Here is a 27211-nt window from a genome sequence, read left to right on the forward strand (position 1 = left end):
AAAACCCAAGCATTTAAAAAACAGCTCACATATTTACACACACCAATAACACAAGTTTTGAGAAGCAAATGTGCTACTGCAAGGAACGGGCTTTTGCAGATTAAAAAAAAAAAAAAATCTGGGAAATTCTAAAATTTCAAAGCTTTACATCATTGAACCAGAAAGAATATCCTTCGTTACTAAACAAAATATGAAAGCCGCATGTGAGATAAAACAGCTTTGCTCTGAAGAGTTCATTGGAAAGTATTACAGAAGAGACAAAGAAACCCTTCCTTAAATCCCATTAACTAAATAAAGCGAAGTACTGCTAGAATACTTAACACACCATAAGTAGCACCTACAAATGATAACAGGTAAGAAAATTAATTTAACCGTGCACTGCATCATATAAACTTTATTTTAACTGCAAGTACCAGAGATACAGTCCCTTGCAGTAGTGAAAGCCTGGTTCAAGCTTTGCTCTGGAAGAATGTTTTTCAGCCATTAAAAGAAAACTTGGGACTTCTTCTAGTTTCCCAGCTCTTCTTAACAGATCAATTAATCGCGACAGAGTGGCATAGTTATCTGAATAAATAAATAAACAGGACATCATCATTTTAGTCACTTGCACTGTGAACAGATTTAGAGATGAAGACCCTGCATTGTTTTTCACACACAAAAATGATACAGTGTAATATGAGTCATGTTATAAAACAATGTCAGATAAAAGACAAAGTGATACCTCTGCAATACTCCTAAACAGACTGTACAAAGGTAAGTACAATTGTGCCTCACTTTTAAGAGCTCTCAAAAACATTTGTTGTACTCTCACAGCTCATTTCACACAAAGACTCATAGAAAGCTTGACATTCATTAAAGTATTATTTAAATACATTTCTGTCTGGTCATAGCCTTTAATATCTATAATTTTATTTGCCCAGAAATAAATTTCCAGGCTTGTGTTTGTGCATTTATATAAATACAAGAAAAAGTGCTTTACGCTTACAAATAAATAACACTGTATTTGGCTGAAGTTAAACAATGCACATTGCATTGCAGCAGTGTAAATTATTACATCTGAGAGAAGTTATTTGCACATCTTTCCTAACAATAGCTTTATGTTTTTATAGATAGTGGTGGTCTTTGTTTTATTCGCATTATAACTAGCACATAACAAAGCATTTTTTAGCTATTTGTACCTCTCTCTCATTAGACATCAGTACCAAAGAGTTAAAAATACCACTACTGAACATTCACCTGGCTTGCGTTCGAGGAGCTGCTGGAAATGAAAGACTGCTTGTTCATAGTCTTGCTTCCTGAACATAAGGTCAGCCATCATCTACAGCATTGACCAATTCAGAGAAAACAAAACAAAACCTTAAAAACTGTGTTTTAAAATTAACTCAAGTTCTTTAAAATTAAGGGCAGAAAACATAGGTTTAAAGTGCTGCATGAATTTGTGACAAAAAGTAAACAGAGTTTTTTCCCCACTAATCTCTGGAGAATAAACACCTTATACAGACACACAGAATAACAACAAGCAGATTCACTTCTCAGTTTTTCACTTAAGATAGACAGCAAGAGAGAATAAAACATTACAACGTACCAATCAAAGATGTTTTGTTTTCACTTGAATACTTCTATTTCCCAGAAATGCATATTAAGCACATAGAAAAGCAAACTACCTCAAAGTTAAGGAAAAAGAAACACATAGCCCACATCAGCAGAGAAAGTAAATCCAGCTCTTATTTCAGTTTCTTTCCCCCAAGAGGCATTACTAAAGAGTAGATTTAACAAAATGTAATTGGAATGTTATTACCCCTGGTCTTGCACTATACTAGGATAAATTCCAGATGTTACCTGATGTAACTTATTCCAATCTTAAAATCATCTTGCTCCTTAAGTGTTAAAACAAAAATTGCTCAGTCTTTTGAGCTGTCTCGTAAGCCAATAGGCATACAAGCCACACAGAGAGAATCTGTTGCACTGACTTAAAAAGGTTAAGAAGGAATACAGTTAACAGCGATTCTATAAGGATGTAAAAACACCTTAAGTACCCAGTTCTTTCCTTCTGGAAGGTGGTTTTGTTTGGTTGGTTTGTTTTGGGGGAGGAGGGCTTTTTTTTCCCCTGCTTTCTACAATGCTTGCTGAAGTATTAATGTGATGGAAAAGTAAACTAACTTCTTTTCTGCTCACCTGATAACTGTTAATAGAACGTGCAATTAAGTCACATCAGCCAATCGTACAAGTACCACTTTTTCTCCACATGTGGTATATTAAGCACACATTTTGTATTGAGATAAAATGAAGGTAAGGTTGCCAGAAATTTAACACTGAATCAGCATCCACCATAGACAGAAACAATATTTTGTTGCAATAGATTTGCTCACATTCCTGAAACGGTTCTAAGTGTCGTATTTTATGAATTCATCACATTGCAGACACACAAACTCCAAAAAACTTCTAATACAGAATCAGTATACCAGTACATTACCATTGTTGCTGCTTCGTTATCTTGCTCATTCCTCAGTAACAAGGAACACTGATGCTGACAGGCGTCACTATCGTCTTGTGCAAGATACAAACGTGCCAGTTCCAACATTGCCTGTGTAGTAAAATATTTAATCTTTGAATTGCATATGGTTAAGGAAGGATAGTTCAGTTCTGTATGTATTTACCTGAGATTCCATCTTCTGCTGTACAATTCTACTCTACAGACAGACCTTGCTATTGTTTTCTTTAGACTCTCAATCAAATAATTTAATTGATTTCAATTCCCCCAGCTACAAAAAAGGTAAAACTTTTCTTCTTTAATGGGTTATTGCAGAATTGAAGACAGATGCTCAGACAGTATTGCTCCAAAGAATAAATAATTTTGGCAAGAATAATTCTCTTGAAAAAAAAAAAAAAAAAAGTACATGCAAATAGTTACAAAGTCCCAACAAGCAAATATCTCATTAACATTCACTGATTAGCTACACAGTATAAACAAATTCTAACAGAAACTTGTTTTCTTGCATTTCCCTGCCTAACACATTAAGACTGTATGAATTCATTTACGAGAAACAACCACAGAACAAATATTAACAAACCAACATTTACATAAGCATGCATCCTTGGGGCTGAAACAGAAAGGCAACTGAGCAAGCAATGGAACAGATACAGAGTTAGCACATATGTGAGAATTTTAATTATGAGAACTGTGATTTGAAGAAAGTTTTTGTATGTACAACAGCGGAAGACTGTGAAGCAGTATGCTAGTTAGGAAACTGCCTGCTTGTGGCACGTCAGAGAAGAACATCAACGAAACCGGACATCTACCGCAGTACTGTAAGCAGGAAACAAGTTTTTAAAAACCAGAAATTTGGTCTTAGATTGGCTAAGACATCAACGTATTCCATGTAGCAAGGAACGAACATTAACGCAAAAATCCGAAAGAGGCAGCAAAGGGAAAAAAGAAGCAGTACAATAATCACTGCTCAGCAATAGCAACATTTTTTTGAATAAAACCAGAATCTTACCAAGTAGGGACAGAACTATTAGAGCACAGACAGCAGAGACAGAAATTGTCTGAACTGACTGAAGTTGCTGGGATTTCTTTCCAGATGATGGGCAACAAGAAAAGCTGGAGCAGCCTCCATTATTACTGTACCATTAAAGAATGTAAATGTAAGAACGTAACAGTTGAGGTACACATCCTCAACTGTTGCATGATGACAGTCCTACTTTATCTTATTCACAAAAATATTATGATTAGAAACCAGGATAAAAGCAATCCTATCATATAGGCAACTAACAGACTACTCAGTGAACACAGATCCCCACTCAAATGAGGTTTTTACGTAAACAGACTGAAATTGGAGGACATACACAGCTGTTTTTATTTTGAGTGACAAAAAGGAGAAAGTTCAAGGCAGAAAAAACCAAATATGTACACAGAGCCTTTATGGTTTTCATCACTGAAAACAGAAAAACAGAAAAAATTTCAAATACAGTTCTACGCTGTGGATAACTGGAAAAACACATTGCTAAGTATCAAAAGGGAAGAGGAAAACAAATGCAAAGTTGTCAGAGGGAGAACCGACCTTTTTATCAGTTTCACAGTGAACAAGTGCTTCTTTGTAAAATTTAATTGCTTTTTCATAGTTTCGCTGAACTGTACAATGCTTTGCAATCTCAGCACAAATTTCAGCTGCTAACTGTTTCTGTGCAGGAACTGCATCTGGCTGTTCTGTCTGAGCCCGTTTAAGTACTCTGGACTGTAATTCTCGAGCCTAGCATGGAGAAAAGGATAAGAAAGGAACAGTCAACTTTTTTTTCTAAGGAATCAATATTATACAGTTCATTTTACAACAACATGGCTACAATTTTTACAAGTTTGTACGTGGACAGTAAAAACTTCAACTAATAAAAAGAAGAGTGTAGAAAAGCCAGACAAAACCACTAACATCTTTCCGAGTTCCTGAGTTACCTTCCGTGTTCAAAACTCATTAAAAACACACTGGAAAGCAGCCTAGCATTTAACACTTCAAGAAGATGGGATCCCAACGTGCTTCTCTACTGTATGTCAATCTAATACTGTAAGGTCTATACTTCGTAGACTTTAAATAGGCTAAGATTAAGCATACAAACAAAACTTCAAAAGCTAGAAGTCAAAGCCTAAGTACTTAACTTTTTTATTAAGTATAGAAAACTCAGCCAAAATGCAAACAACTACCAGATTTTACTTTAAGCTTCTTCATTTAGAGAGTGATAAAGAGAAGAGAGAACCATGGAGCCAGAGACCTCTGTTGAAGGCAGATGCCCCAAAAGATCAAAAGGACAGCCAAAGAAGTAGCTGTGCCCAATTCTTATTACACTTGATCAATTTTCTTTGATTTAAACTTGAATTTTATTTAATCCCTATATAAAGGACTCCCTCCCTTCTGTTCAAGCTGAAATTGAGTCTTAAAAGATCTGCTTCGCTCATTTGGAAAGGAGTAAGTTGAAGAGCTGTGCTGAATTGTCAACTGAAGTTGGCAAGTTGTAGCTGTACTGAAACACTTCGTCCTACCATTTTGCCCAGCAGGGAAGGAGAACTAACAAACAGTAAAACCCCCAGGGAGTTCCTAACGTCACTCTGAAAAAGCAAGGGAAGAAAACTTTTTGTCAAAAGGTAATACCATGAGCAAGCAGCTAGTCCTACTGGAGCTGTAATGGAAGGGAAGGATCCAACCTCTTACTCACGATCTGTGATGAGAAAGCATCTTCTAAATGGATTATGTTGTCTGTATCTTCCAAATTTGCTCTTTCAAGACTCAGTGAATGGCAACATTAAACTCCAGAATTAACAGTTTACTGTTGCTATTTAAAAATAACATGGTCAAGGTTACAAAAAAATGACATGTAGTCATTGAAAGCTATCCTTCTTTGTTCTACGAATAGCGCTCAGTGCTCAGCAAGGATACGTAATAGACACTGTTTTCAACTACTCTGCTAAAACTATGCTCCACACACCAATGAACACACAGTATGATAGCAGCCTTACAGTGGTACCCAGAATCCTGATTTAGAATTCAGATGACAGCGCTCAAAAAAGCTTAGACTTACCTTAACATTTCATACCAGTCAGTGGTGGTTTATCACTACCATATATGCTTTTTTCTTATTCACAAAAATATTATGATTAGAAACCAGGATAAAAGCAAAACAAGGAATAAAAACAAAAATGTTGCAAGCTTTCACAGGGTTTCTTTTTGTCTTCCCTTTACCTGCAGTAATGAAGTGATAGCTTCGTCAATCTTCTCCATTTTGCTGTAAATTTTTGCTAACAGAACCTGGTAACGTGCATCTTCCATCAGAGAAGACAGTTCATTAACTATAAGAAATACATAAACAAATATGATTATTTTAAGAATCGATCCTGGGAAGTCAAAATTTTCTACATATTCCAGGCAACAGCTTAGGTGAGAAGTTCACAGCTTGATTCTATTTATTTAGGAATGCAATTTGACTCTGTGTGCAGTTAGCAGGCAATGGAAGGAGTAATCATCATAATATACAGAGTGAGATTGAAGGCAAAGATGTGAAAAGAATACAAACTACCTGCCTGTTCATTTGCATTTTCAGAAATATGAGTAACTTAAGTAAGACACCTAAAACAGTCATTCTTTATATTTGTTACAGAAATCCTTGAAGGCAATGAAAAATACCCAAATTGATTCAGTGTCAGCATAGCAAAAAAAGCACAGAATTACTTTGTGAAATTTCCACTCAGACCTCAAAGTAGCTTTCTTTTGCTAGACTGAGTAAGACAGACATGAATACAAGTTGTTATTTTAACTAAATGCTTTAGTATCTGCTGGAAAAGCAGCAAGCTAATTCTGAGTAATGGTTAAAAATACTTATGCATAAGACAGTATTTACATATTACAAGCTCTCCTGTTTGTATTAATTTTAATCTCTTGTGAAAGTGGTGTCTTGGGCACAGTTACATACCATAAAACTTTTTTTTTTTTTTTTTTTTAATATAAATGTATTGAGCTATATAAGTAAATTGTCTTCAAAGTGCTGTCATTGTGATAGACTAGATAAGTCAGTTCGATAGACTGATAAGTCAGTTTGCAACTTGTTCTAGTCCTCACATAAGATTGTTCCCTCCATAACACTCCCTACATTTCATTTCTCTTTGACATCTTCAGATTTTTTATTTTAGCATTTCTAAACATAGATACTGAACTATTCAATATTTTGCCCAATGGAAAAATAATTAATTAGCTGATGAAATACTTTTTTTTTTTTCTTGTGGAGCATTTATATCAAAGATATTAAAAAATACCACAGTTGTTGGTTCACTGTAAGATAGAAGAAAAGATTTTAACATATATGGAGCAAACTCTATTTAATGCTAATTTAATCTTTCTACACTAAAAGATTAAGCTCTCTTGAGCAAGATTATCAAGTTAGCTGGATCTTTAAATGTCAAGAACAAAATGAGAAGCCAATGTTTGTTTGGCTTTTTTAATTATTATTAATAAGAGAATAAAGTTAAATAGAAGATCAGCATTTCTCTGCACATACTGAAAAAAAAAAAGTTAACTTTTTATGTGAGTACACATTCCTAACGCATAGCAGGAAATCTGCAACTCAACTTTGGTTTCTTTGCAATGAAGGATACCTAGCAGCATCTTGCACTTAAAGAACTATTCTCTTAAGAGCAGCAATAACTCATCTATACGTGATCAATTCAGATCAGAACTTCTGCTAGCAAAGAAGAGCAAAAAAAACTTGCCTATATAGAGACCTGAACTTGCATTTACATGATATGATGTTTAAAAGTCCTGGCAAGCATTTTAGTAAAAATGAAGTTTATTTTTGAGTATTTTTCATCTATCGCTTTGTAGTTCCCTGTGTCATATAGTTAAAAAAAAATAAATGCTGATCTGGACTTTGATTATTGTCTACAGCCACACACAAGTAATAGTAGTAATTACATATTATGCTGTAAATTAATGACAGTCATACCATACTCGTGATCTAAAGCTTGCTGAAGTATTACTTCTGCCTTTGCATACTGCTTTAGTTTCATTAAAAGTTCAGCCAAGTCATAGCAAAGAAAATTCTGCTGACCACTTTTCAGGGCAGCCTCATAGTAACTGATTGCCTAAAAGAAACACAAAAATCTGGTTATTAAAGAAAACTCACAGAAGACAATCTTACTACTTCTACTTTTAATGGCATCCTGCTTAGAGCTTTCTCTCCTTCCTTATGTAACCAAGTAATTTTCTAGTAATCACTGTATTAATAGGATGTCATTTAATTGCAGTTTTGGACTTCCCAAGATTTAGAACCAAATTAAAGAAACAGAATAATTAGTGCCATATTTTGGTGATTATGCATATTAACACCTATTATCTTCAGCTGATTCACTGTCAATTAAACTGCATTTTCATTAACTGCTAAAGCTGTGCAATTCAGCTTTAAAATCAGTTTTAAAATCTTTAAAAAACAGTTGGATCAGAATTATAAATTTCTGTATTACTATACAAAAGGAGAAACAATTTCCCTAAAGTCTACCTGAAAAACACGATAAGACATACTGAGAAGTTTAAAAATATGTAAGACTTCACAAGTTTTCCCCAAATATTTTCTTATTTTTCTCTGATATTAAGAAGCTAAAGCCTTCACTAGCATTGTCCTATACAGTGCTAAGGATATGAGAGGTATCACAACTATGTCAATGGATAAGTACTTAACTATTTTTTTCAGTATAGGTCCAAACACATACCAATTCTAAGTCACCAGAACTACAATTCATCAGGTTTATATCCACCAATATGCAGCTATCACTTTGGCCAGTTGCATATTACATAGTAAATTTACTTTCAGGACATTAAGTCTTTTTACTGCTATAAAATTAAACACTTCTTACTCAACGTACAAAACCAAACAAGAACTTATAGAATACCTTTGAATAGTTATGTGTTTTGATTAAGGCTTTTCCAATTTTACTTGCTAAAGCTGGATCTTTTGGATTTTTCTTCAAAGCCTGCTCGTAGACTTCTATGGCTTCATCAGGCTTCAACAGTGAAGATAAAAACACAGAAGTCAAGGACTAAGACAACAAATGTGTGTGAAAACTAAAAATCTGGTAGTACTTTGAAGAGCAAGTGCCAGTTAAAACAAAATACAGAAAGAACCTGGCTAACAAAGGAGTTTGATTTCTCTTCAGATTACTTTCCCTCTGAAATTTCTCTACCACTGCACATTTCACCAGTTAATATAAAGTACACGTGAAATCAGTGTCATGGAAAATAATCAGTTTCTTTCCTCCAGTTCTGTAAGAGCAGACAAGGAAATTTTATTTTGCTTTGTACTTCTTCATTAAGGAGAAGACAACTGTTTATCACCTACAGTTCCCCAAAATATTTATCTGATTAGTTGCATGCTCTAACCCAATCAACTCTCCCAAAAATACGAATTTAAGTGTGTATATTTCAAATTTCTACATTCACCCAATACAGTGCATCTTCTACAAACACTGAGCAAGATTTCCAGCTCATCAAGTAACAAAAACTTCCTGGAGTATATATTGAAATCCAATAGTTTCTGATTTTTAAACAAAACTTTCAGTAGAGGAACACAATTGTAATTATTCTAAGTTTAAAAATGACTCCAAAACATCTCTAACTTCTTTCTTTTCAAGTTTTTTGTCTGAATGTCCTTCAAGAAAAAATGCTCTCCTTCAATTTCTCTCCCAGAATTATGAGCAGGCACTTTCAAATAGCTTTTAATCTGAATTTAGAACAGCTACATTCATAGTTGGTTATTTCATTTTTAACAGCCATAAGAGCTTACTTCCAAACTACCTATTATTAAGAGTCATCATGCTACCTTCTCTCAACTTGCCAAAGCAAAGGATGACTTAGTCACTTACTCATTTCTAGCGAGCACTTACCTCTTGAATATTCATATATGCATCACCAAGAAGAAGAAACGTATGAGCACTTGGCAGTTTTTCTACTAGGTCTCTGGAAGCAGAGGACAGAACTGCATTCAGTATTTAACATGTCAATATTGGTATCTAAACAAGTAGGGTGTGATAACATTATCCTCTAGCGATGTTCATTATTATTTCTTAAAATAAAAAATCTGAAATCTTTCCAAAATAAAAATTCCTGGTACAGTTTTAAATGTTAGAATGCTTGAGTTCGTTACATCACTAAATTTTCTGATTTGTTTTAGCAAAAAGAAAAAAGAAGCTCAAGATGCTACCATTTAACATCTTGGGAAATAGTACACATACACATCACAAATTTATACCTGTAGCAGGCAGCATACAACTTCTTATCTCTCCTGCACTGAAGATAGATGTCTGCCATCTTCAGCTTAGCTTGTACAAAGTAAGGCTGTTCAGGTGTAATATTTCGGAGCACAGTCAAGGCTTGTTCAACTTCTCCTTGAGCAATTGCTAGATCTGCATTTGCAATCATGACCCTTAATTCCTCAGGAGTTCCGGAAAATTCATCAATGGCATCTTGCAGTACTACAGCGGCCTCATGCTGCAGATAAAACCAATAGAATTAACAGTTTTTGCTGTTGAGCAGACAAAAATGAAGTCATCATAAGCAAATCTGAGACCATTATACAAAAATAAAGTAAAACAAAAAAAAGCAGCAAAACCAAACCACAGTATTTATTTCTTTTGCAGAAGCATTTAAAATGTTATTTTCCTCTTCACTTACATTGCACGTATACAAGAAAATGATCAAAAATCAACTGCACAACACCATGCTCTAACTAGTTCTATTTCGAAAAGGATGAGCTCTGACAATCCAACTACTGTGTTGTGTGTACATTATATTCTTGGACACTGCATATGCCTTAAGACATATTAAGATTCAGTTGAAAGTAAGCATACTAACACACAAAAGTATGGACACAATCAAAAAATATTTCTAGTAGCATTCTTACAACAAAATATTAATTTATATGCCTGAGACAGTATGTGCTCCACAAAGATTGAAGTTTTGCATGAAAATTCTGAGTCCGTTGAGCACATGCAAATACATATCTTTTCTTGTAAAGTTTCACATATCAGATGTCAAGTCAGACATCACATCCTCAAAACATCACATATCTTGTTGGCAGAAAAACTGATGGCTTTATATTCTAAGCTAATGAGTATTAGACAATTCTGTTAACGGATAGAAGAAATTGTTTCGGGGTATGTTTGTGATCTTACCGGTTCTCCATTCAAACAATGAGCCTCTACAAGTTCTAGAAAGACAGCCACACGGTCACTCGTATCAACTTCAATTCTTTTTCCTTTCGTCTTTGAGGAAGCTGCATGTTTTCTCATTCCAGGCAAATTCCTCGCCATCTGTAAGGTCTTGATGGCTTCTGATAATTCACCCATCTTCTTCTGGGTTTGAGCCTTAATTAAGTGATAAACTGGATGCTCTCTCACCTAAAAGGAAAAAAAATATATTTATATACGTATATACATACATATACACGTAAAATATATTACACGTACGTACAAAGAAAGTAGAAATTTCCAGATTGCATAGTATTCCATCTCCCTGAAAGATTTTTTTTTCCCCAGCACTGAGCTCAGTTCCTGTTTACCTCTAAATATGGTTGATTCAAGTTGCAGTAATGTAAATATTAGTTTTCAGGGAGTCTGCAAAATAGCAATTAGCTTTTGTTTTATAATCAGTAACTTATTTTATTATACCAAACTTTGAGACAGATTTTGAACTAGACTGAATTTTAATGGATTTTTTGCATCTTCCAATTTAAGTAGATTTGTTTCAGTAGGCTACCAATTAAAAATGGTACTGAATTATTTTGTAGCTTAAGTCCTGTCTGCCATTTCCTCAAACATCTCAAAACAGACCTAACGGGAAAAGATCTAAATAGGGGAAACACGGTTATGCATAAAGTTGCAAGCACCTTGGTATTTCCTGAATAGTTTGTTAACCTTATGCTTTTTTGCATCATTTGGAATAACGAACTAAAATGAGAGAACACTTGCAAGGAAGTTAAATTGTCCCACTATTCAGCCATGCACTGCCAAGACTTAGCCCAGCTAAGACCTAAGGAATGCTGTACCATGCACCCTCACCAGTATTAATCAGAAAATTCCTCTGCTGTAAACAAATAAATCAAGTCAGCATAGCATATCTTCAAACTCATAACATTTATGACGCTAAAACACGAATTTCCTTTTCTGAATTCCTCATTCATCTTTGTTACCTTCATTAGTAATTGTGCATCTGTGTAAGAAGTACAAAGACACTGGATCCTTTTCAAGTTCTTCTATATTGGCCTTTAAAGTCAACTGCAAACTTTGTCTGCAACCAGCAACTCCGTTCATACAACTTTGTTTTAGTTGGTTTTAGTAGTTACGTAAGAACTGGAGGAAAAGCCATCCCTTCTCTTGTATTTTAACACAATTTCAGTATTTGCAATAATGGATTAGTTATGCCCCTTGAACCTTACTAGTTAAAAAAAAACTAGTTATTTATTTGATAAATATTCAGAGACCACATTCACATTAGTAATTAGATATAGAGCTTGTAATGAATGAGTCAAAAATCTCATTTTAAAGACCACTATATTAAAAAACATACAAGAAACCTTAGATGATTAACTGAATAAAGTAATTTGCTTCTTTTGTCCAACTCACCTCAAAATTGTAGCTCAGGCAGAGTTCCAGGGATTGAGAGCAGAGTTTAGTGTTGTTCTGAGCCAAATAGACCTGGGCCATCAGTAAGTGTGCATCTGCATAAGAAGGATCCCTTTCCAAACAGTAACGAAGATTAGTCTGGGCTGCCTCAATATCCCCTAGGAAGTCAAAAAAGAGGAAGTGAAAAAGTAGCTGATAAGAAACACAGGTTAAACAGAACATTAATTCATTATTTACTAATTTGATTATTTTATTTAGTTTTTAATAACTATTAGCATTACATGAACAAAGTCATGCATGAAGGACTACTATTTATTTATTTATTTATTGCAGCTCTGAACAAAAAAATCAAAACTAGGTTAAAGTTAAGATTTTTTCCCATTGTCCCATCTTCAAATCATTTAATAACTGGCCTCTTTCAGAAAGCAATAGATGAAATATCACATTAATGTGGTCATAGAACTAAAATACGTTCACGCAAGTCACAGAAGTAGTGCAGGTATTCTTCACTTAGCTATGAAGTGCAACACAGTGGACAAGAAATACTTCACAGCTGAAGAGCAAAATCAGAGAAACTAGAGAGGTAGATAGCTAACCATTCGTACAAGTATTACCTGATAAATATTTCACCTTTGCAATTAAAAAAACAGCTTGTTGAAGACCTGGCACAGTTTTTACCACAGTTTCAAGAACAGAAGCACAGTGCTTGAGAAGCGGTGAAGGAGACTGCCCAGGACTTGCAGGCTAGGAATAAACCAAAACAAAATTAACAAATCCAAAAAACAACAGAACTAAACCTAACAAAACAAACAAACAAACCCCAGAAGTAACATGTCTGTTAGTAGGCTTTGGGCTTGAATCCCATTTCAAGTCTGAGTTTCACTTTAAACTCTAATGACAATAGTAAAGCTGAAGAGACGAAAGTTGCTGCAGGAAAGAAATATAAGAGTACATTTTACATTTCAAGTACTACTTGTTGATACCAGCAAGAACACAAAACTGCATCATGAATTCCAGGAAAAACAGACCCAGACCTGATGTAACTAAAGAGCTGTCCATAAACATTTGGCAGCAAGTTCAGAATTACCATGCCAACTGATCAAACAAAATGGTAATATGAACCGAATTTCAAGAGCGTCAAAGCTGGAACGATCGATCAGAGAGATGGGAAGAAAAGTTTCTGGTCCTGTCTCCCCTATGCTCTTTCCATGCTACAGAGCTTACCCTCTCCTATTACCAGATTGAAAGCAGCAGCCTGAAAATAACCACTTCCATTTAATCTTTCACATCAACTGCTATTCTGCATCATGTTAGTTGTTCTTTGTTATAAACAGTTTGTAGCCAATGAAACAGTTACGTCGTATAACAAGCAAAAGACAACATAAAGATGCCTCTGCTCATCCTAACACCCTAACATCCCCTCAGGACACGTGCCCTCGAAGCTACAATCTCTTCTTTGTAATAAAGGTATAACGAAACTTCAGAAAAGGTGCCATTTTTCCCATTCTTCTACAGACAGCTATTAAGACAACAGTTCAGTTTCCATCCCAAATTATAGAACCATCATTGTCATTAAGTATCCAAAGGAAACCTTCAGACACTGTTTCATAGAATGACACTTTTTATCTCCATCTGTGCACAAAGTCACATGCAGTAGTTACATTTTTCCAGATTATTAAGCCATATCATCTCAAAGACAGTGGGATAAATTATAACAATGGAACACTCACTGTTTTTGCTGGTTGGATTTTATAGCTTTACATGAATATTTATGGAAAGGTTCTACAATTTGACTATGAATCTGCTAGAAACAGAATAAAGATCACTCCTCGCTATTTCAGAGGGATAATCTCTTTAAAGAAGACACTCTTTAGAGGTACTTTAAAAGTGTTTCTTCAACTCTAGAGATGTCAGGTCCCCACTGAACGTATGAAGTCCTACATGTCTTTGCTCCAAAACCAGAACAAGTTCAGTCACAACAAGTTAGCCATCTAAAATTAAAAATTAGTAATATATCAATCAAGTAGTAGTCAACTGATTTTTACCAACACGCAAAAGAAGCTTAAAAGGAAAAGATATCCTGAAGTGACAAAAATATTTCAGTACCAGAATAATTACAGTGTGAATAACTTTGTCATTAAGACTGTATTCTTAGTTACTTGATCACAAGAAATTCTAAAAAAATAAATAAATTCTGTACAAATACAGATGCAAGCCATGAAACTAATATCATAAGTAATATCTGTAATATCAGATATTACAGTACCTGCTGACTTTGCAAAAGAAGTATTTACACAGTTATTTTGATTATAATATAATATCTTAAAAAGCAATTTAACCTCATAGAAATTCACATTTCAAGGGGAAAAATTTTCTAAGCTTTGCTTCATGATAGCCCAATCTCAAGAAAAAATTCCACAATGTTTTGTTTTCAAAGAGGTGCAATATACAGCTGCTCACCTGTGCCGGGCAAAAATTAAGATATTCCCTAATAATTTCCAGCAAGAAATCAGGATTTAGTTTTTCAAAATACTCCACACCAAGAGGAAAACCATGCAAAGATGAGAAGTGGGTATCCAGAACATCATTCAGCAAGGCAATCACTTCTTCTTGTCTCTTCTGCTTTTTCATAGCAAGGACTGCACGCAAGAAAGATAATTCCTACAGGAAAGGGAAACAGAACATTTTAAATATTCCAGATACATCCACCTATTATTTATACAAAATTACATAATCACTAGTGTTAGCCATTTCTTTTTTTTGTGTAGAGATACTGTAACACCTTAAGTATGTTACTGCAAATGACACCAGTGATCATCCCATTCCTTCATTAGTGCATTCACTTAATTTGTACAAGCAGCTCTAAGTTTTTCTGACCAAAAAATCCTGCAAAAATTAATACCCTTCCCTTTCTAACATTTCAAACTTATTTTCAGAGACAATGCTTAGTAACCACACAGTACTGTGTTGTTAAGTTATTAACTTACATCAATAGGGAATGAAAACTGAAATTTAGAATGTTCCGCTTGAGTGACTGAAATGCGGAAGCAGCTAGCAGACCACTACTTAGATAGCAACCAAAGTATTTCAGCATACAAAGATGCCTCCTACCCCAGATTTTCCAATGGACTGTTGGATTTCATTAAGAAACTCCAATTGCTGTTCTGCATCTTCTAGCTGCCCTTGTATTAGCTGACAACGAATAATTCCTGTAACAAAAGATTTTATTTCAGATTTGTCTTCTTAGTCAAACATATGCATTGTTTCCTAGAATTCTTCTCTTCAGCATCTTCATAAAATGGAGATAAGAGAAGAAGAATACACCAAGATCTACAGTAATGCTGATTTCACATACTTAGAAATACCTGAAGACACATAACTAATATAAGCCATGTCAAAAAGTCACTTTGTGAAAATATCCAAATCCTAATACTACAAGCTGAGCACAGTACATCTTCAGCTGGTTCTAGACTAACACCAATCAAGCACCATAAATCTTCACTTCCAAATCCAACAATCAAGGTAACAAAAGAACACCCCAGACCACACCCAAACCAGATTTTTTTTATACTGTTTGAATTTTCAGAGTAGAAAGCAGTGCTACAGATGAAAATGCAAAGACTGAAGTACACATGCCATATTTATTCTTCATTTCCTTGAGATCTTCACTTTACCAAAAATGGGTATTTCCTTCCCTCCCAAAGATCTTCCAATCCTTAAGCTGCAGTAATTATCAGAAGCCTTGCCTGATTATGTTTCATACATGTCTAAATTAGGCTGAAAAGCATGCACTTCAGTCTTCACTGTGGACAGCTTGTTCTACCGCCTATCCTTCATTTTATTATTTCTACAGTGCATAAGAGCTTTCCAGCTTTGGCAAATGTTTGTTAACTTTTCAAATTTACTGAAATGATAATGCCTGCTCCCAAGAGCGTAAAATAAAAAAACAGACATTCAGATGACAGAAAAGTGCAATTAAAATATAACTTCAGTGGTGATGCATGCTAAAAAAAAAAAATAAAAAAAAAAATAGTGTGTTTTGGATGCAGCCCCGGCAAGGAGAGGTCCGAGGAAACCTAATGCTTCATCTGCATACATGAGTCACAGAAAGAACGGCAGGGTTGTCCATGGTAGACAAAAAATGTCTTTCTTTACCTCATAATCTCCTCCAGATAACTTTGCTTCAGCCAGGTCTGTGCACACCCAGAAGAATGCATCAAACTAAAAAAATCAGGCTCTAGTTTAAGCTAAGGCACTGATGTGTGACGGTAAATCTGAGTTACCACAGACAAGTACAGTAATTGATGGTTTTCAAGGATAAGAAAGTAACTGTATGAGTATTTACAGCAGCTGAAACTCAGACCAATACATCTGATAAAGCAACAGCCTTTTTCCGTGGTCAAATAAACAGTAATCAATGATTTGCTCCCTCCCTTCATTTGTGCTTGTTTCACTAACAGACATGCACAGCCACACAGAACCATTCCAACAAGAGGCTAGCAGTGGACAGCTAATGCTTTGGTGGGCTTTTTTCCTCCTGAATCAGGAGTACGTGGGGAAAAGAAAGGAAACAAATATTTTCATTCTTCTCCTGTATGAAGAACTACTGCCCAGTGTTGCTAATCCCTGTCTTATGGTAAGATCTTTAAGGAGCTCTTTAAGGAGCGACAACACTGCAGCACCACGTATTTTGCAGTTATGTGCTTCTGCAAATCTGCTGTACAGGTCTGCATTGTGATTAAAATAAAAGGAATGAATACACCATATGCATTACACTAGTCAAAGTAACAAGAAAAAATAAGTTACCTCATGTCTGCATTTTAAATGGACTATCCTGCTGAAAGCCAAGAACATAATACTGCACAAAATAGTAATGTCACAAAACAACAGAGCCAAAAATTGGAAGGAAAGGAAAAACAGCCCTAGTAAAGTTAGTCTTCAGTGACACTAATGAAATTTTAAAAGCTTCTTCCCCTCTCTCAAGTAACTCCAGATAGAGAAACCTAAGGCAATGCCTCACGTACTAAAAAAAAGTGTTAAATGAAGATATCATATAATTTTAGGCATGCACTGCAAAAGAAAACAAATCGAAACCATCAGAATACGTGAAGATGTAACTTCACTAAGAATAAACACTGTACAAATGCTGTAGATCTAACAAATACCTAGCAAAATAATTTCACAAAACAAGAACAATATTCTATTCAGTGATAGTTCTTGTTATTCATATTAGCAGAAGTAGGAAAATTTCATAAACAAAGCATCTCCCATCGTAAGTGCAATAAAATAAAATAAAAAACAAGTTTAAGACCTTACCAGTTAGGGCAGAAACACTTGTTTCATCAAGTGTCATAGCAGTCTTATACCATTTTAAAGCTTCTTTCACTTTTCCTTGTAAAATCATTTGGTAGCCAAGCTCTGTAGCAATTTCTGCATTGTCAGAATCCAAATGAAATGCTCTTTCTACTAATGTTTGTGTATGCTGAAGGATGAGCTGGTTCCGGCCACACTAAAAGGTAAGAACAATCTTAAAGTTTGAATTTTTTTTTTTTTTTTCCCCCTCCAAATTCAGTTAGGAAAAGATAAAGGTATTTCAGATTTTAGAGTTTGCACATTTAATATTACTGCAACAGTGGAAAAAAAACCCATAACCTCATGTAAGATTAATCTGCAGTAGTTCCATAAGAATTCAAACAGTAAAGTGTGCTAGGGCTCAAACAAATACAGAATACCATATAAAAGAAAATTCCACACAGTTGATAGTTGCTTTGAATGCCTTCTTAAAAGGGTTCTGATAAGGATTAAAGAAGCTTTCCACTTCAAAGCTGTATGATGAAGCTTACCAGATCTTTGTCCTACTAAACATTCTATGAGATATTTTGAGTATATTTTCATTGAAAACCTGTTTCTCATTTAAAAAGTAAGTAACAAAAACATTCTAGGAATGACATTGCTCAAGTATTTGAAGTCACAATGTAAATGAATGCAAAACTTTAACAAATTGAGTTACCAAAGGCCATACAAGTTAACTTATTTAAATCTTTTGGAAAGCACTTATTAGAACACATTCTCTGGTACAACTGTTAAGTAAAACAAATGATGTGTGGTTATTTGTCTGTTGCTTAAGAAAAAGAAAGTATACTCACTGTTCTACTGAAAGCTAACGCCATTTTGTAGCGGAGCTGTGAGTTACTCGGCTCCAACCTGTCCAACGCTTTAAGGAGGTCGCTCAGTCTTGCCGAAGCCTTTGAGAAAAATCAATGACATCATTGAAAGAATTAACAGATTAGGACCACTAAATAATTTTCACCAAAAACATTTTACTGCATAGCAGTATTTTGAAATTTATATTCAGAGGTGTTCAGAGATAGAAATCAGATAGATTTTTTTCTAAAAAACTGCAATTTCTAGAAAAATACATTGATTAGCAAAGGGAGAATATAATAGGTCATTGTATATCCCCTAAACATTCTACAAAAAGTGAATAACTTGAGCTGAATCTGAGCTGGTGGGAGTGTCCCATGAAGCAAGATCCATACATCTTGCTAGGGCTTCAACACAATACAGACACAGTATATGAGGGGGAAGATAGAAAGCTTATTGTGAATGTGGGATCTAACCCCTAACAAAGGTTGCGTTGTGCTCAGCTGTCTGCAACCAGCAAGACTCACCTCACGTACATTTCCTTCCCTGCACAGAAAATGCAAGGCCTCCATTCTTGTGGCCTCTAAATTGAGAGCATCTTTCTGCAATAGCCTAAAAGCAAACAAAACATGCATTTAAAGAAGCCTAACCAGATTTTTTGATTCACAATCATTTTCAGTGAAAATAATTAATATTCTCTTCATTTTCAAAGCTTTGGTAAATCTATCACAGTGGTAAAAACAAAATATTTTTAATATATTGGTTATTGTTACCCTGTTTCATTCAGTTCATATGATAGAACTTGAATATGGCTTTAAGGCTCCTCCTCAATTGATTGAATCTCCCCAGTATTCAATAAAGTAATTAAACCTTCAGGTTCCTAAATTGAGCTTATGTAAGTATAATGTTACCATACGTGAAGCTACAAGAAAGCTTCATATGCAAATGTTTTCAAAGAACTTCTCCCACTTCAGTAACATCACCTTCGAATTTTTCTTTCCAGCTAAAATACCTTTAACAGTAATACCAAAACGAATTAAAAAAAAAAAAATCAAGGTGCAAGGAGGACAAACTTACAAGTTATGACAGTTGTTTATGTCAACACTCTGTATCACACCATCACTTTAAATCACACTTCTCATATGAAATCACAGCTTCTGTCACTTCAGGTCTGCCTCAACAGAGACCCTCCCTCTTTCCTGCAGAATGGGTTCCAGGTGATTGTGTGATGTCACTTGATTTAATATTTTTGAGAGCCATGGTGCAAACATATTGATGTAATTGCATACAATTCCAAGGCTAGGCTCTTACTGAAGTTCATTTTGTTTAATATACTTTACTTAAAACTGCTCTAACTTTTTCCAAAGTTTTCTTACAGTCTAAACATATAAAAAGCACCATCAGCAATGTGTTAGTTCATACTCAACCTATGTGCTGTTTCAACTGTCTGTTCCCAGTCCTGCAAGGCTAGCTGTAGCTTCATTTTCTTTATGAAAGCAGGAAGGAAGTTTGGAAAGTTTGCAATTATCTGGTTCACCGTTTCCAGAGCTCCTGAATAATTCTGTCGGATCTCAAAATATTGTGCCTAAAGGAAGGAAGACAAATTGCATCAAATCCTGTGCAGAAGTGGGAAGATACAGAATTTCCTTCCATACAGAAACCATTTTTCAATATGCATTTTACTTCAGCATCAACTAGAATTATCATACAAAAGAAATACGAAAATACTGTGTGGGGTAAGCACCTCTATTTCAAGTTTAACACAGCATCAACAAGAAAAAGCCCGGGAGATGTAGCTGAAAAGTGACATTGTTTTAGTAGCTTTTGACAACTTTTGTTGAAGCAATTTAGACACTTCAGGATATTGAACATAACCAACAGATCGCAGAACTTATTCAAAACTTGAGTCCCCATAGGTCACTGTTGTTGCCACACTTAACAATATTCGAGTACTTTGTACAGCACTCCAAGTACAAGACTACATCAGAAGTAGTATCACAGTTTAACATGAGTGCCACTGAGTAGAAATCAATTTAGGGCTCATGTCCTCAACTTTACTTCAAAGCTTAAAATTCACTTACTGTATTCCAGGTGATTGTGTGCATGTCACTTGATTTAATATTTTTGAGAGCCATGGTGCAAACATAAAAGTTACCACAGTTTCTTAAATAACAGCAAGACAATTATCTGCCCAAAATCTAATTGCAATAACACTTTTAAATGTACTGGTAATTGAATACATACAGTCACGCACACATGTGTACCCAAATACTTTGTGCATTGCTCTGAGCTACAGTCTTCTATATCACACATTCAAAACAAGCACTTGCAATTGAATAATGACAGCTTAGAATAAGACAAAAACATTCACAGACAACCCCACTGCAGCCTTTTAACTACTATATATATTTTTTGTTTTACTATGGCACATAGTAATTCTGTAATGTGGACAAGCATCCTCTGTGAAACTTCCTCTGACTTGGACATTTTCAGATGGTGCCAAACCTCATTTCTTGCATATGAATAGATGAACTCAAAGTTTTTTTTTTTTTTTTCTTATGCACATACTAAAAATCATACCTTCAGTTTACATTCAGACTGACTGCATTTCATTTGTAGCCATTGTTTTTTTACACTGGTGCCTATTGGGCCTTAAGGTGTCATTTGGAAGTTAATTATACTTCAAAAAAAAAAAACACCAACAACTCATCACTTGAACAGTTATTGCTTATTTACCACTACGCTGCCTGTCCTTTTGTCTTCATCAGGACAGAAAGTAAGAAATATTACGAACCCTGGCTACTCAGTACAATTAGCTACTATTTAAAGCAGGCTGTTTACCACAGGAAATGCAAATGTCAGCTATTTTTACAGTGCTAGAACTCAAATTGTTTGGTAACTTTTATATTCCTCAAACAATTGCGTAAGTGACCCACACTTAATTTCTGCTAAAATCTACTAAAGGCTTTTAAAAAGAATAATCTAGTCAACTGAACAAAAAGAATACGAGTGAGCTGTATCTCTACTTCTTGCACATGCTCTAATCATTAGCAAGCTCTAATTATTAACAAAAAGCTGCAGTAACACATTTAGAAAGCGTTAAAATCAAAGTAAACGTACTTTACCAAGGAGAGCAAAAACATCATTCCCTTCCTGCAGCGCTTCATCAAAGTACTTCACTGCTTTTTTAATATGAGTTTCTTTCCCACAAGTGAGATCAAGCCATGCTTTCAGAATCAGTCCCTGCAGAAAAACTTGCAATCATTGGTGTTCTTATTAGCCTTTATTACAAAGGCTATATGCTTTATTACAAAGAAGTATGTTATGCAGAACAATAAATGGAAAGAACCATACTATAAAATAAGACTGAAAGAGAGATCAAAGTCAGAAGCTTTTAATTATCTAAAATATATGACTGAAATTATAAGCAGTACACAACTCAAAATATTAGTAATTCATTCATAAATGAATTCAAACTCAAATCAAATAATTAAAGGATTAAATAACTTAAAGGATTAAAAGCAACAATGGAGCTAACCTCAATTAACAAACTAAGCAGGATTAAAGATTCTTAAAACAGCAACTGTCAGTGTCTCCATAAATGCAGAAGATGTTGCTACATACAACAGTTACACTGGTTTTACACTACATTCAGGTAAAGCAAAAACCTGCCTTTAACAACTGCTGAAACTGTTCCAACCCTTTGGGTTTTTTAATCTGTAAATTCAGAGGAGATGACGCTTCCTCTACTGACATCATCAATTTTTTGTTGTTGCTTTGATACTGATCAAGATAACAATCCTAGCAAGAGCAAAACTGACATAACTATATTACCTCCATTGGTCAGTGCAGAACTTTGATTTACTGACTAACAATATGTTCAAAGAAAGTCACTAGGAATTTTATTCATCCCTGTCAAATGCACTTACGATGCTGAAGTATTAAAACACAAAGTTCATCAAAATACCATTGGTGCAGTAAACCTAGCTTCATAGTATATGCACAGTCCTCTTACTACTTTACGTAGAAAGAAAAAGGCTACCTCTTTATCACCACTAGAAACTTTGATCACCCGATCAACGTATTCCCGGGCTTTGTCTTCACGACCAAGATGCCACAAAAATAAGCCAGCGAAGTAGAGAGCCTGCTGTCCTGCTGTTTTTCGTTGCTCCTTCAGTTTTGTATCCAACTCTAGAATAGCATCCCGATCTGAAAAGACAAATGTCAAATATATTCTTTCGCTCACATTAATTTCTGGTCCTTTATGTAGAACTGTTAAAATCAAATGTCTGACTCTCATCGCTAAGACTTTTTCAGAAAGTACTGAATATATGATAAGTTCAATATCTTAAAGCTTTAATCCATGGAGACAGAAATAAATGCAGAGTCATTAATCAGAGCTATTTCACTAGTTCATTCAACATTTACCAGGGTAACTTGAAGTATATTAATGGCCTGGCTTTCATGACTTATTAATAAACTTTCAGTTTTACTCAGAAGGACTGATATCAGACAGACAATAGGAAATACGAATTGAAAGCAACCTGATTTTAAATTTCTTTCTCCATAAAATATTTTTCACCTTGGCAGGTAAATGAGTTTTTCAGTGTTTAAAGATTTAGACTTAACTCTTCACAGCTATATATTTTGGTATTTTTATTTACAGCCTTGATAAATTTCTAAGTACTAGAAATTATGGGTAAAAGGTAAATCCTTTAAAGTTACGCAGAATTCATCTACAACTCTCAAGTTTCCACATATGGCTGTTAAAAATATAAACCATTATTGTTTTAATGAGCATACCTGGATTAGGGCTCTTCTTGTGGGCATAGATCAGTGCCATCATTGCACAAAGTGACACTTCCTGTTTGTTTTTAATGGATTCCAGTTGTCGAATACCTTCTTGGACATCACCTAGTGATAACAAGAGTGAAATAAGCTGCAAAGTCTTTGAGAGGACAGAGAAAATCAGTGTAAAAAACTCCTGACTCCATTTTTATTTCTGCGCTTTTCCCAACTATTTTTACATATTTTTCCTTATCAATGATGTCAATTTTCAGCTGTTTGTGCAAACTCTCCAAACAAACACAAGGAACAAAAAAGAACATCTCAGTACAGAGAACTTGAAAGAAGTTATGTGTTAGGCCAGCCTGAAATATGGCTTCTGCTAATCAACCTTGTAAAAGCACCCAACTGGTACCAGCCCACAGCTCCCCAGGTGCAGATGGGTACAATGTTAGGCACAGATGCACTGAAACCAACCAGTTCTTCTGACACAAAGCACCGGCCACACCGTTAGGTTCCAGATTCCCTCCAAAGAAGCTATTTGCCTGACTGATGCCCACAAAGTTACTGAGAAACACAGAGCCACATCACTCCTCTCTCCCGCACCGCGTGCCTCATAGCTGCCTCACCGGAACATGGGGGTGGGAGGACTCATTAAGTACCGCACGTACGCGGCTCACTGAGCGCGAGCGGTCTCACAAACACCGCGGAGCATCCAAGGCCCGAGCGCCGCCAGAGCCGGCAGCGGCGCTACTCGTTACCTGTGCGCAGCGCACCGTACGCCCGGTAGAAGTGGAACACCGGGTCGCTGCCCAGCCGGCCCAGCGCCTCCTCCGCCGCGGCCCGGACATGGTGAAAGTAGCACTCCTGGCAGTAGTAGTTGAGCAGGGCCTGCGAGAGAGGCGAACCCGATTCGCTCACGCAAACGCACCCGCCCCGTTTGGCGCTACCCGACGCGCGCCCCCGCTGCCCTCAGCACCTCCACCCCCCTCAGCGCCTTCCCGCCCCCAGCACCGTGGCACGCACCTGCTGCACCGCCGCGTCCATCGCCTCCGCCGTTGCTAGCCAACGCCACCAGAGCGAGGTCGCCGGAAGGGGCGGGGAAGAGCCCAGCGGCACGCTGCCATTGGCTGTCTGGCAAGAGCGCGCCCTACCATTGGCTCCAAGAGAAAGGAGGCGGGAGAGACACAGGAAGGAAAACTGCAAGCGCCGGAACGAGTCGGATGCTCAGAGGAGAGGGGCGGGAACAACTTCACGCGAGGCCGGGGAGGGCGGGTTTGAACAAGCCCTCGTGGGGGGTCTGTAACGGCCGCTGCGCCCGGCTCTTGCTGAAGCGCGTCAGGGTCCGCGGGGTGTCGGTGCACGTAGTGCTGTCCTGGCGGCTGCATCAGCCGCTCGGCCGTGCCCTGCGGGCGCAGCCTCCTCCAGCCTGCCTCCCGGAGGCTCCCGTGCCGGTGAACTCGGAATTCTGAATGGCTGGCTGTGACATTTGTTCCGACATAAGACTGCCTCATGCTCCCGTTATGTTGTTATATACCACAATATTGAGCACTTTAGGCTCTGTAAAGCTCTCCAGCAATGAAATAGCAGTGTAATAAAATCAAATACAGAAAGTTCTCTCTCTTTTTTTCCCCATTTCTTCCGTTCAAGTGAATTAGAAGAGTTTAGTAAAAATCAGGTTTTCCATTTGGACTGAAGGCGCTGTCCTTTGTGTCCAGGCATCAGAAACAATTCTTGCTGAATGGCTTTGCTTTAGGAGGGACGTGCTGTCTCTCCAACACGTAAGCAAAGCATTCTCTAGAAGATTCAACAGTAATGACATTTAATAAAAGGAGCAAACCAGTCGTAGAATCAGAGAATGCAATCAAAGAATCGCTAAGGTTGGAAAAGACCACTAAGTTCATTTTGTCCATCGCCAACCCATCTCACCGTGCCCACTAACCACGCCCCTCAGTGCCACATCCCTGTGGTTCTTCAACACCTCCAGGGACAGTGAGCCCTCTACTTCTCTGGGCAACCCATTTCAACACCTCATCACTCTTTTTGAGAAGAAATTTTTCCTAATATCCAACCTGAGCCTCCTCCTGGTGCAAATTAAGGATTTTACCTCTTATCCAGTCACTGTTACTTGGGAGGAGAGGCTGACCCCCACCTTGCTACAACCTCCTTTGAGGCAGTTCAGGGAGAGATAAGGTGAGTCTTCTCCTCCCCTAACTGAACAATTTTGACCAATATCATCAGATTCTTTTCCTCCGCACAGCTCTCCAGCCACTTTACCCCAAGCCTGTAGCAACGCATGAAGTAGGTATGACTAATTCAGTGTTGGACTGAATTAGTAGGTGAAGCTAATTTTCTGAGCTGAGACTGCTTTGCATAAGCTTTTCTAATGAATCCAGCACATATGGCTCTACCCCATCACTCACTCCTTATAAAGTCCTAAGTTGCTAAGGAGGTATTATGTAAGAATAATTTTTTTCCTTGTCCAGGATGATCCTTCAAAGAAATCTAAAAAATCTCAAGGTACTCTACCTGTACTGAAGCAACATTTCAGCTTCTTTGACATTGAAAACCTGAAATAGGTAGGAGAAACAATTATTTTTGTTTTCCTATTACCTGTAAACTGAAATGATAGTGACATAATTCTCATCTGTCTCTTTGAGAAAAGCAGTTTTAAAACCTGTAGGTAGAATATTAAATAATATTCAGTTTACTACCTGTGAGCCTCCTAGGACACATTCAGGACAGCTGTAATACTTGTCCGTTGAGGACTCCCATGCAGGAAGTGGCTCATGGAGTTACTCTGTGCAGTACTGTAGAAACACAGAATCATCATGCTCAGTATTTAACATGCATTAATTAGAAATGTTAAAAAGCATACTGTTTTTAAACTAATGTCAGATAATAACGACAAAAGGAGCATACAATAAAAAATGTAATCTTTATTATTTCGGCACATTAATAATGTTATTTAGCTTCACTTAGGGTAATAGTAGCATTTTCCTGCATGCAGTTCACTAATATAGTATTTGCCAATAACTTTAATAAAAGTAATCTATATTTAATTTTCCTCTGTAAGAAACATAAAATGTCCTGATGTGTTTGATTATATGGTTTTGCTACTTTTTCTTTGTGAAAAAAATATTGTGGACCCATTATAACATTTAGAACTGCACTATGAATAATTTTTTAAAAAGTGTGTGAGATATGAGAAAAAAACCTAAGGATTCTGCGAAAGGAAGAATGTATTTGAAAATATATAAGCAGTGCCTGTTATGCAGGCACTGCTTAAACATTCAATTAACACTTTACATCTTTTTCCAACTTCAAAAAAAAAAACAAACAACCAAATAACTAGAGTTTTAGAAGCAAATTATGAACTTATTTTGCATAAAGAATTGACATGTTTGCAAATACAGTAAAAAATAAGACCTACAGCTATCTGTTCTCTTAGTCATATCATGTTCTCTGGAGTACTTCTGTGAAAAAGTGCTGCAGACAGAAAGTAAAAAGAAATGGTGTGGAGTCAACCTGAAGATAAAATTCAGTTCTTGTTGTATGTACATAATGCTGAAAAAGAAAATAAAATGATTTTTACAGTATTTATATTTGCTTATAAAATTCTAACATTATTTTCAACAGGTCTAGTAGTTTTCAACGTCTGTACAGTTTGGATATACACTATATGCTTTTCACTGAAAATTCAAAAATGTAAATCAAATGAGTTCCTAAATAGCTGCAAAATATTGCTTAATGGTATGGAAGAATGAGGTCTTGTTGAATAGTTTACTTCATTTAGCTCTGATGTATGGCTTCCCTTTTTTAAGAATCCTGGACAATCAAAGGAACAGAGGCATAGGCAATATAAACATGCATTGCTAGCATCCAAACTATCTATTGTGGTAGATAATACATAATTTTACCTGTTGAAAGCTTGCACATTACACTTATTGTGGTACATATTTGATGCAGTAAATGTGCTCAGGTCGTTATCTGTTTGCTCAAACATGCACCACAGGTTAAAAATTACTATTTACATAGCAGAGGGCTTTTCATTAACATACAACATCAACCTTACCAAGAGCTGAAGATGGCTAAACAATACTGCAGGATAAAGCAGAACAACATTATTAA

The 27211-nt window shown here is 36.1% G+C and overlaps 1 protein-coding gene across 1 annotated transcript in view; it reads right to left on the reverse strand.

The window, feature by feature from the left end:
• The window catches only part of TTC21B (tetratricopeptide repeat domain 21B), a 31634-nt gene extending 7465 nt beyond the window's left edge, over positions 1 to 24169 (reverse strand). Inside the window, exons 1-23 of the mRNA XM_048952948.1 lie at positions 24107 to 24169; positions 23842 to 23971; positions 23099 to 23209; positions 22338 to 22504; positions 21416 to 21538; positions 19723 to 19880; positions 18823 to 18907; positions 18298 to 18396; positions 17468 to 17660; positions 15263 to 15360; positions 14612 to 14812; positions 12766 to 12895; positions 12152 to 12309; positions 10703 to 10927; positions 9781 to 10019; positions 9416 to 9488; positions 8426 to 8536; positions 7483 to 7621; positions 5730 to 5836; positions 4065 to 4253; positions 2474 to 2584; positions 1237 to 1318; positions 414 to 564 (exon numbers count right to left, since the gene is read on the reverse strand). Coding sequence (XP_048808905.1) covers positions 414 to 564; positions 1237 to 1318; positions 2474 to 2584; positions 4065 to 4253; positions 5730 to 5836; positions 7483 to 7621; positions 8426 to 8536; positions 9416 to 9488; positions 9781 to 10019; positions 10703 to 10927; positions 12152 to 12309; positions 12766 to 12895; positions 14612 to 14812; positions 15263 to 15360; positions 17468 to 17660; positions 18298 to 18396; positions 18823 to 18907; positions 19723 to 19880; positions 21416 to 21538; positions 22338 to 22504; positions 23099 to 23209; positions 23842 to 23971; positions 24107 to 24127 — 3101 coding nt within the window. The 5' untranslated portion in view covers positions 24128 to 24169. The remainder of the gene's footprint in view (positions 1 to 413; positions 565 to 1236; positions 1319 to 2473; positions 2585 to 4064; positions 4254 to 5729; positions 5837 to 7482; positions 7622 to 8425; positions 8537 to 9415; positions 9489 to 9780; positions 10020 to 10702; positions 10928 to 12151; positions 12310 to 12765; positions 12896 to 14611; positions 14813 to 15262; positions 15361 to 17467; positions 17661 to 18297; positions 18397 to 18822; positions 18908 to 19722; positions 19881 to 21415; positions 21539 to 22337; positions 22505 to 23098; positions 23210 to 23841; positions 23972 to 24106) is intronic.
• Positions 24170 to 27211: the final 3042 nt, after the last annotated feature.

This window comes from Lagopus muta, chromosome 8 (genome assembly GCF_023343835.1).
Source record: "Lagopus muta isolate bLagMut1 chromosome 8, bLagMut1 primary, whole genome shotgun sequence".
NCBI lineage: Eukaryota > Metazoa > Chordata > Aves > Galliformes > Phasianidae > Lagopus > Lagopus muta.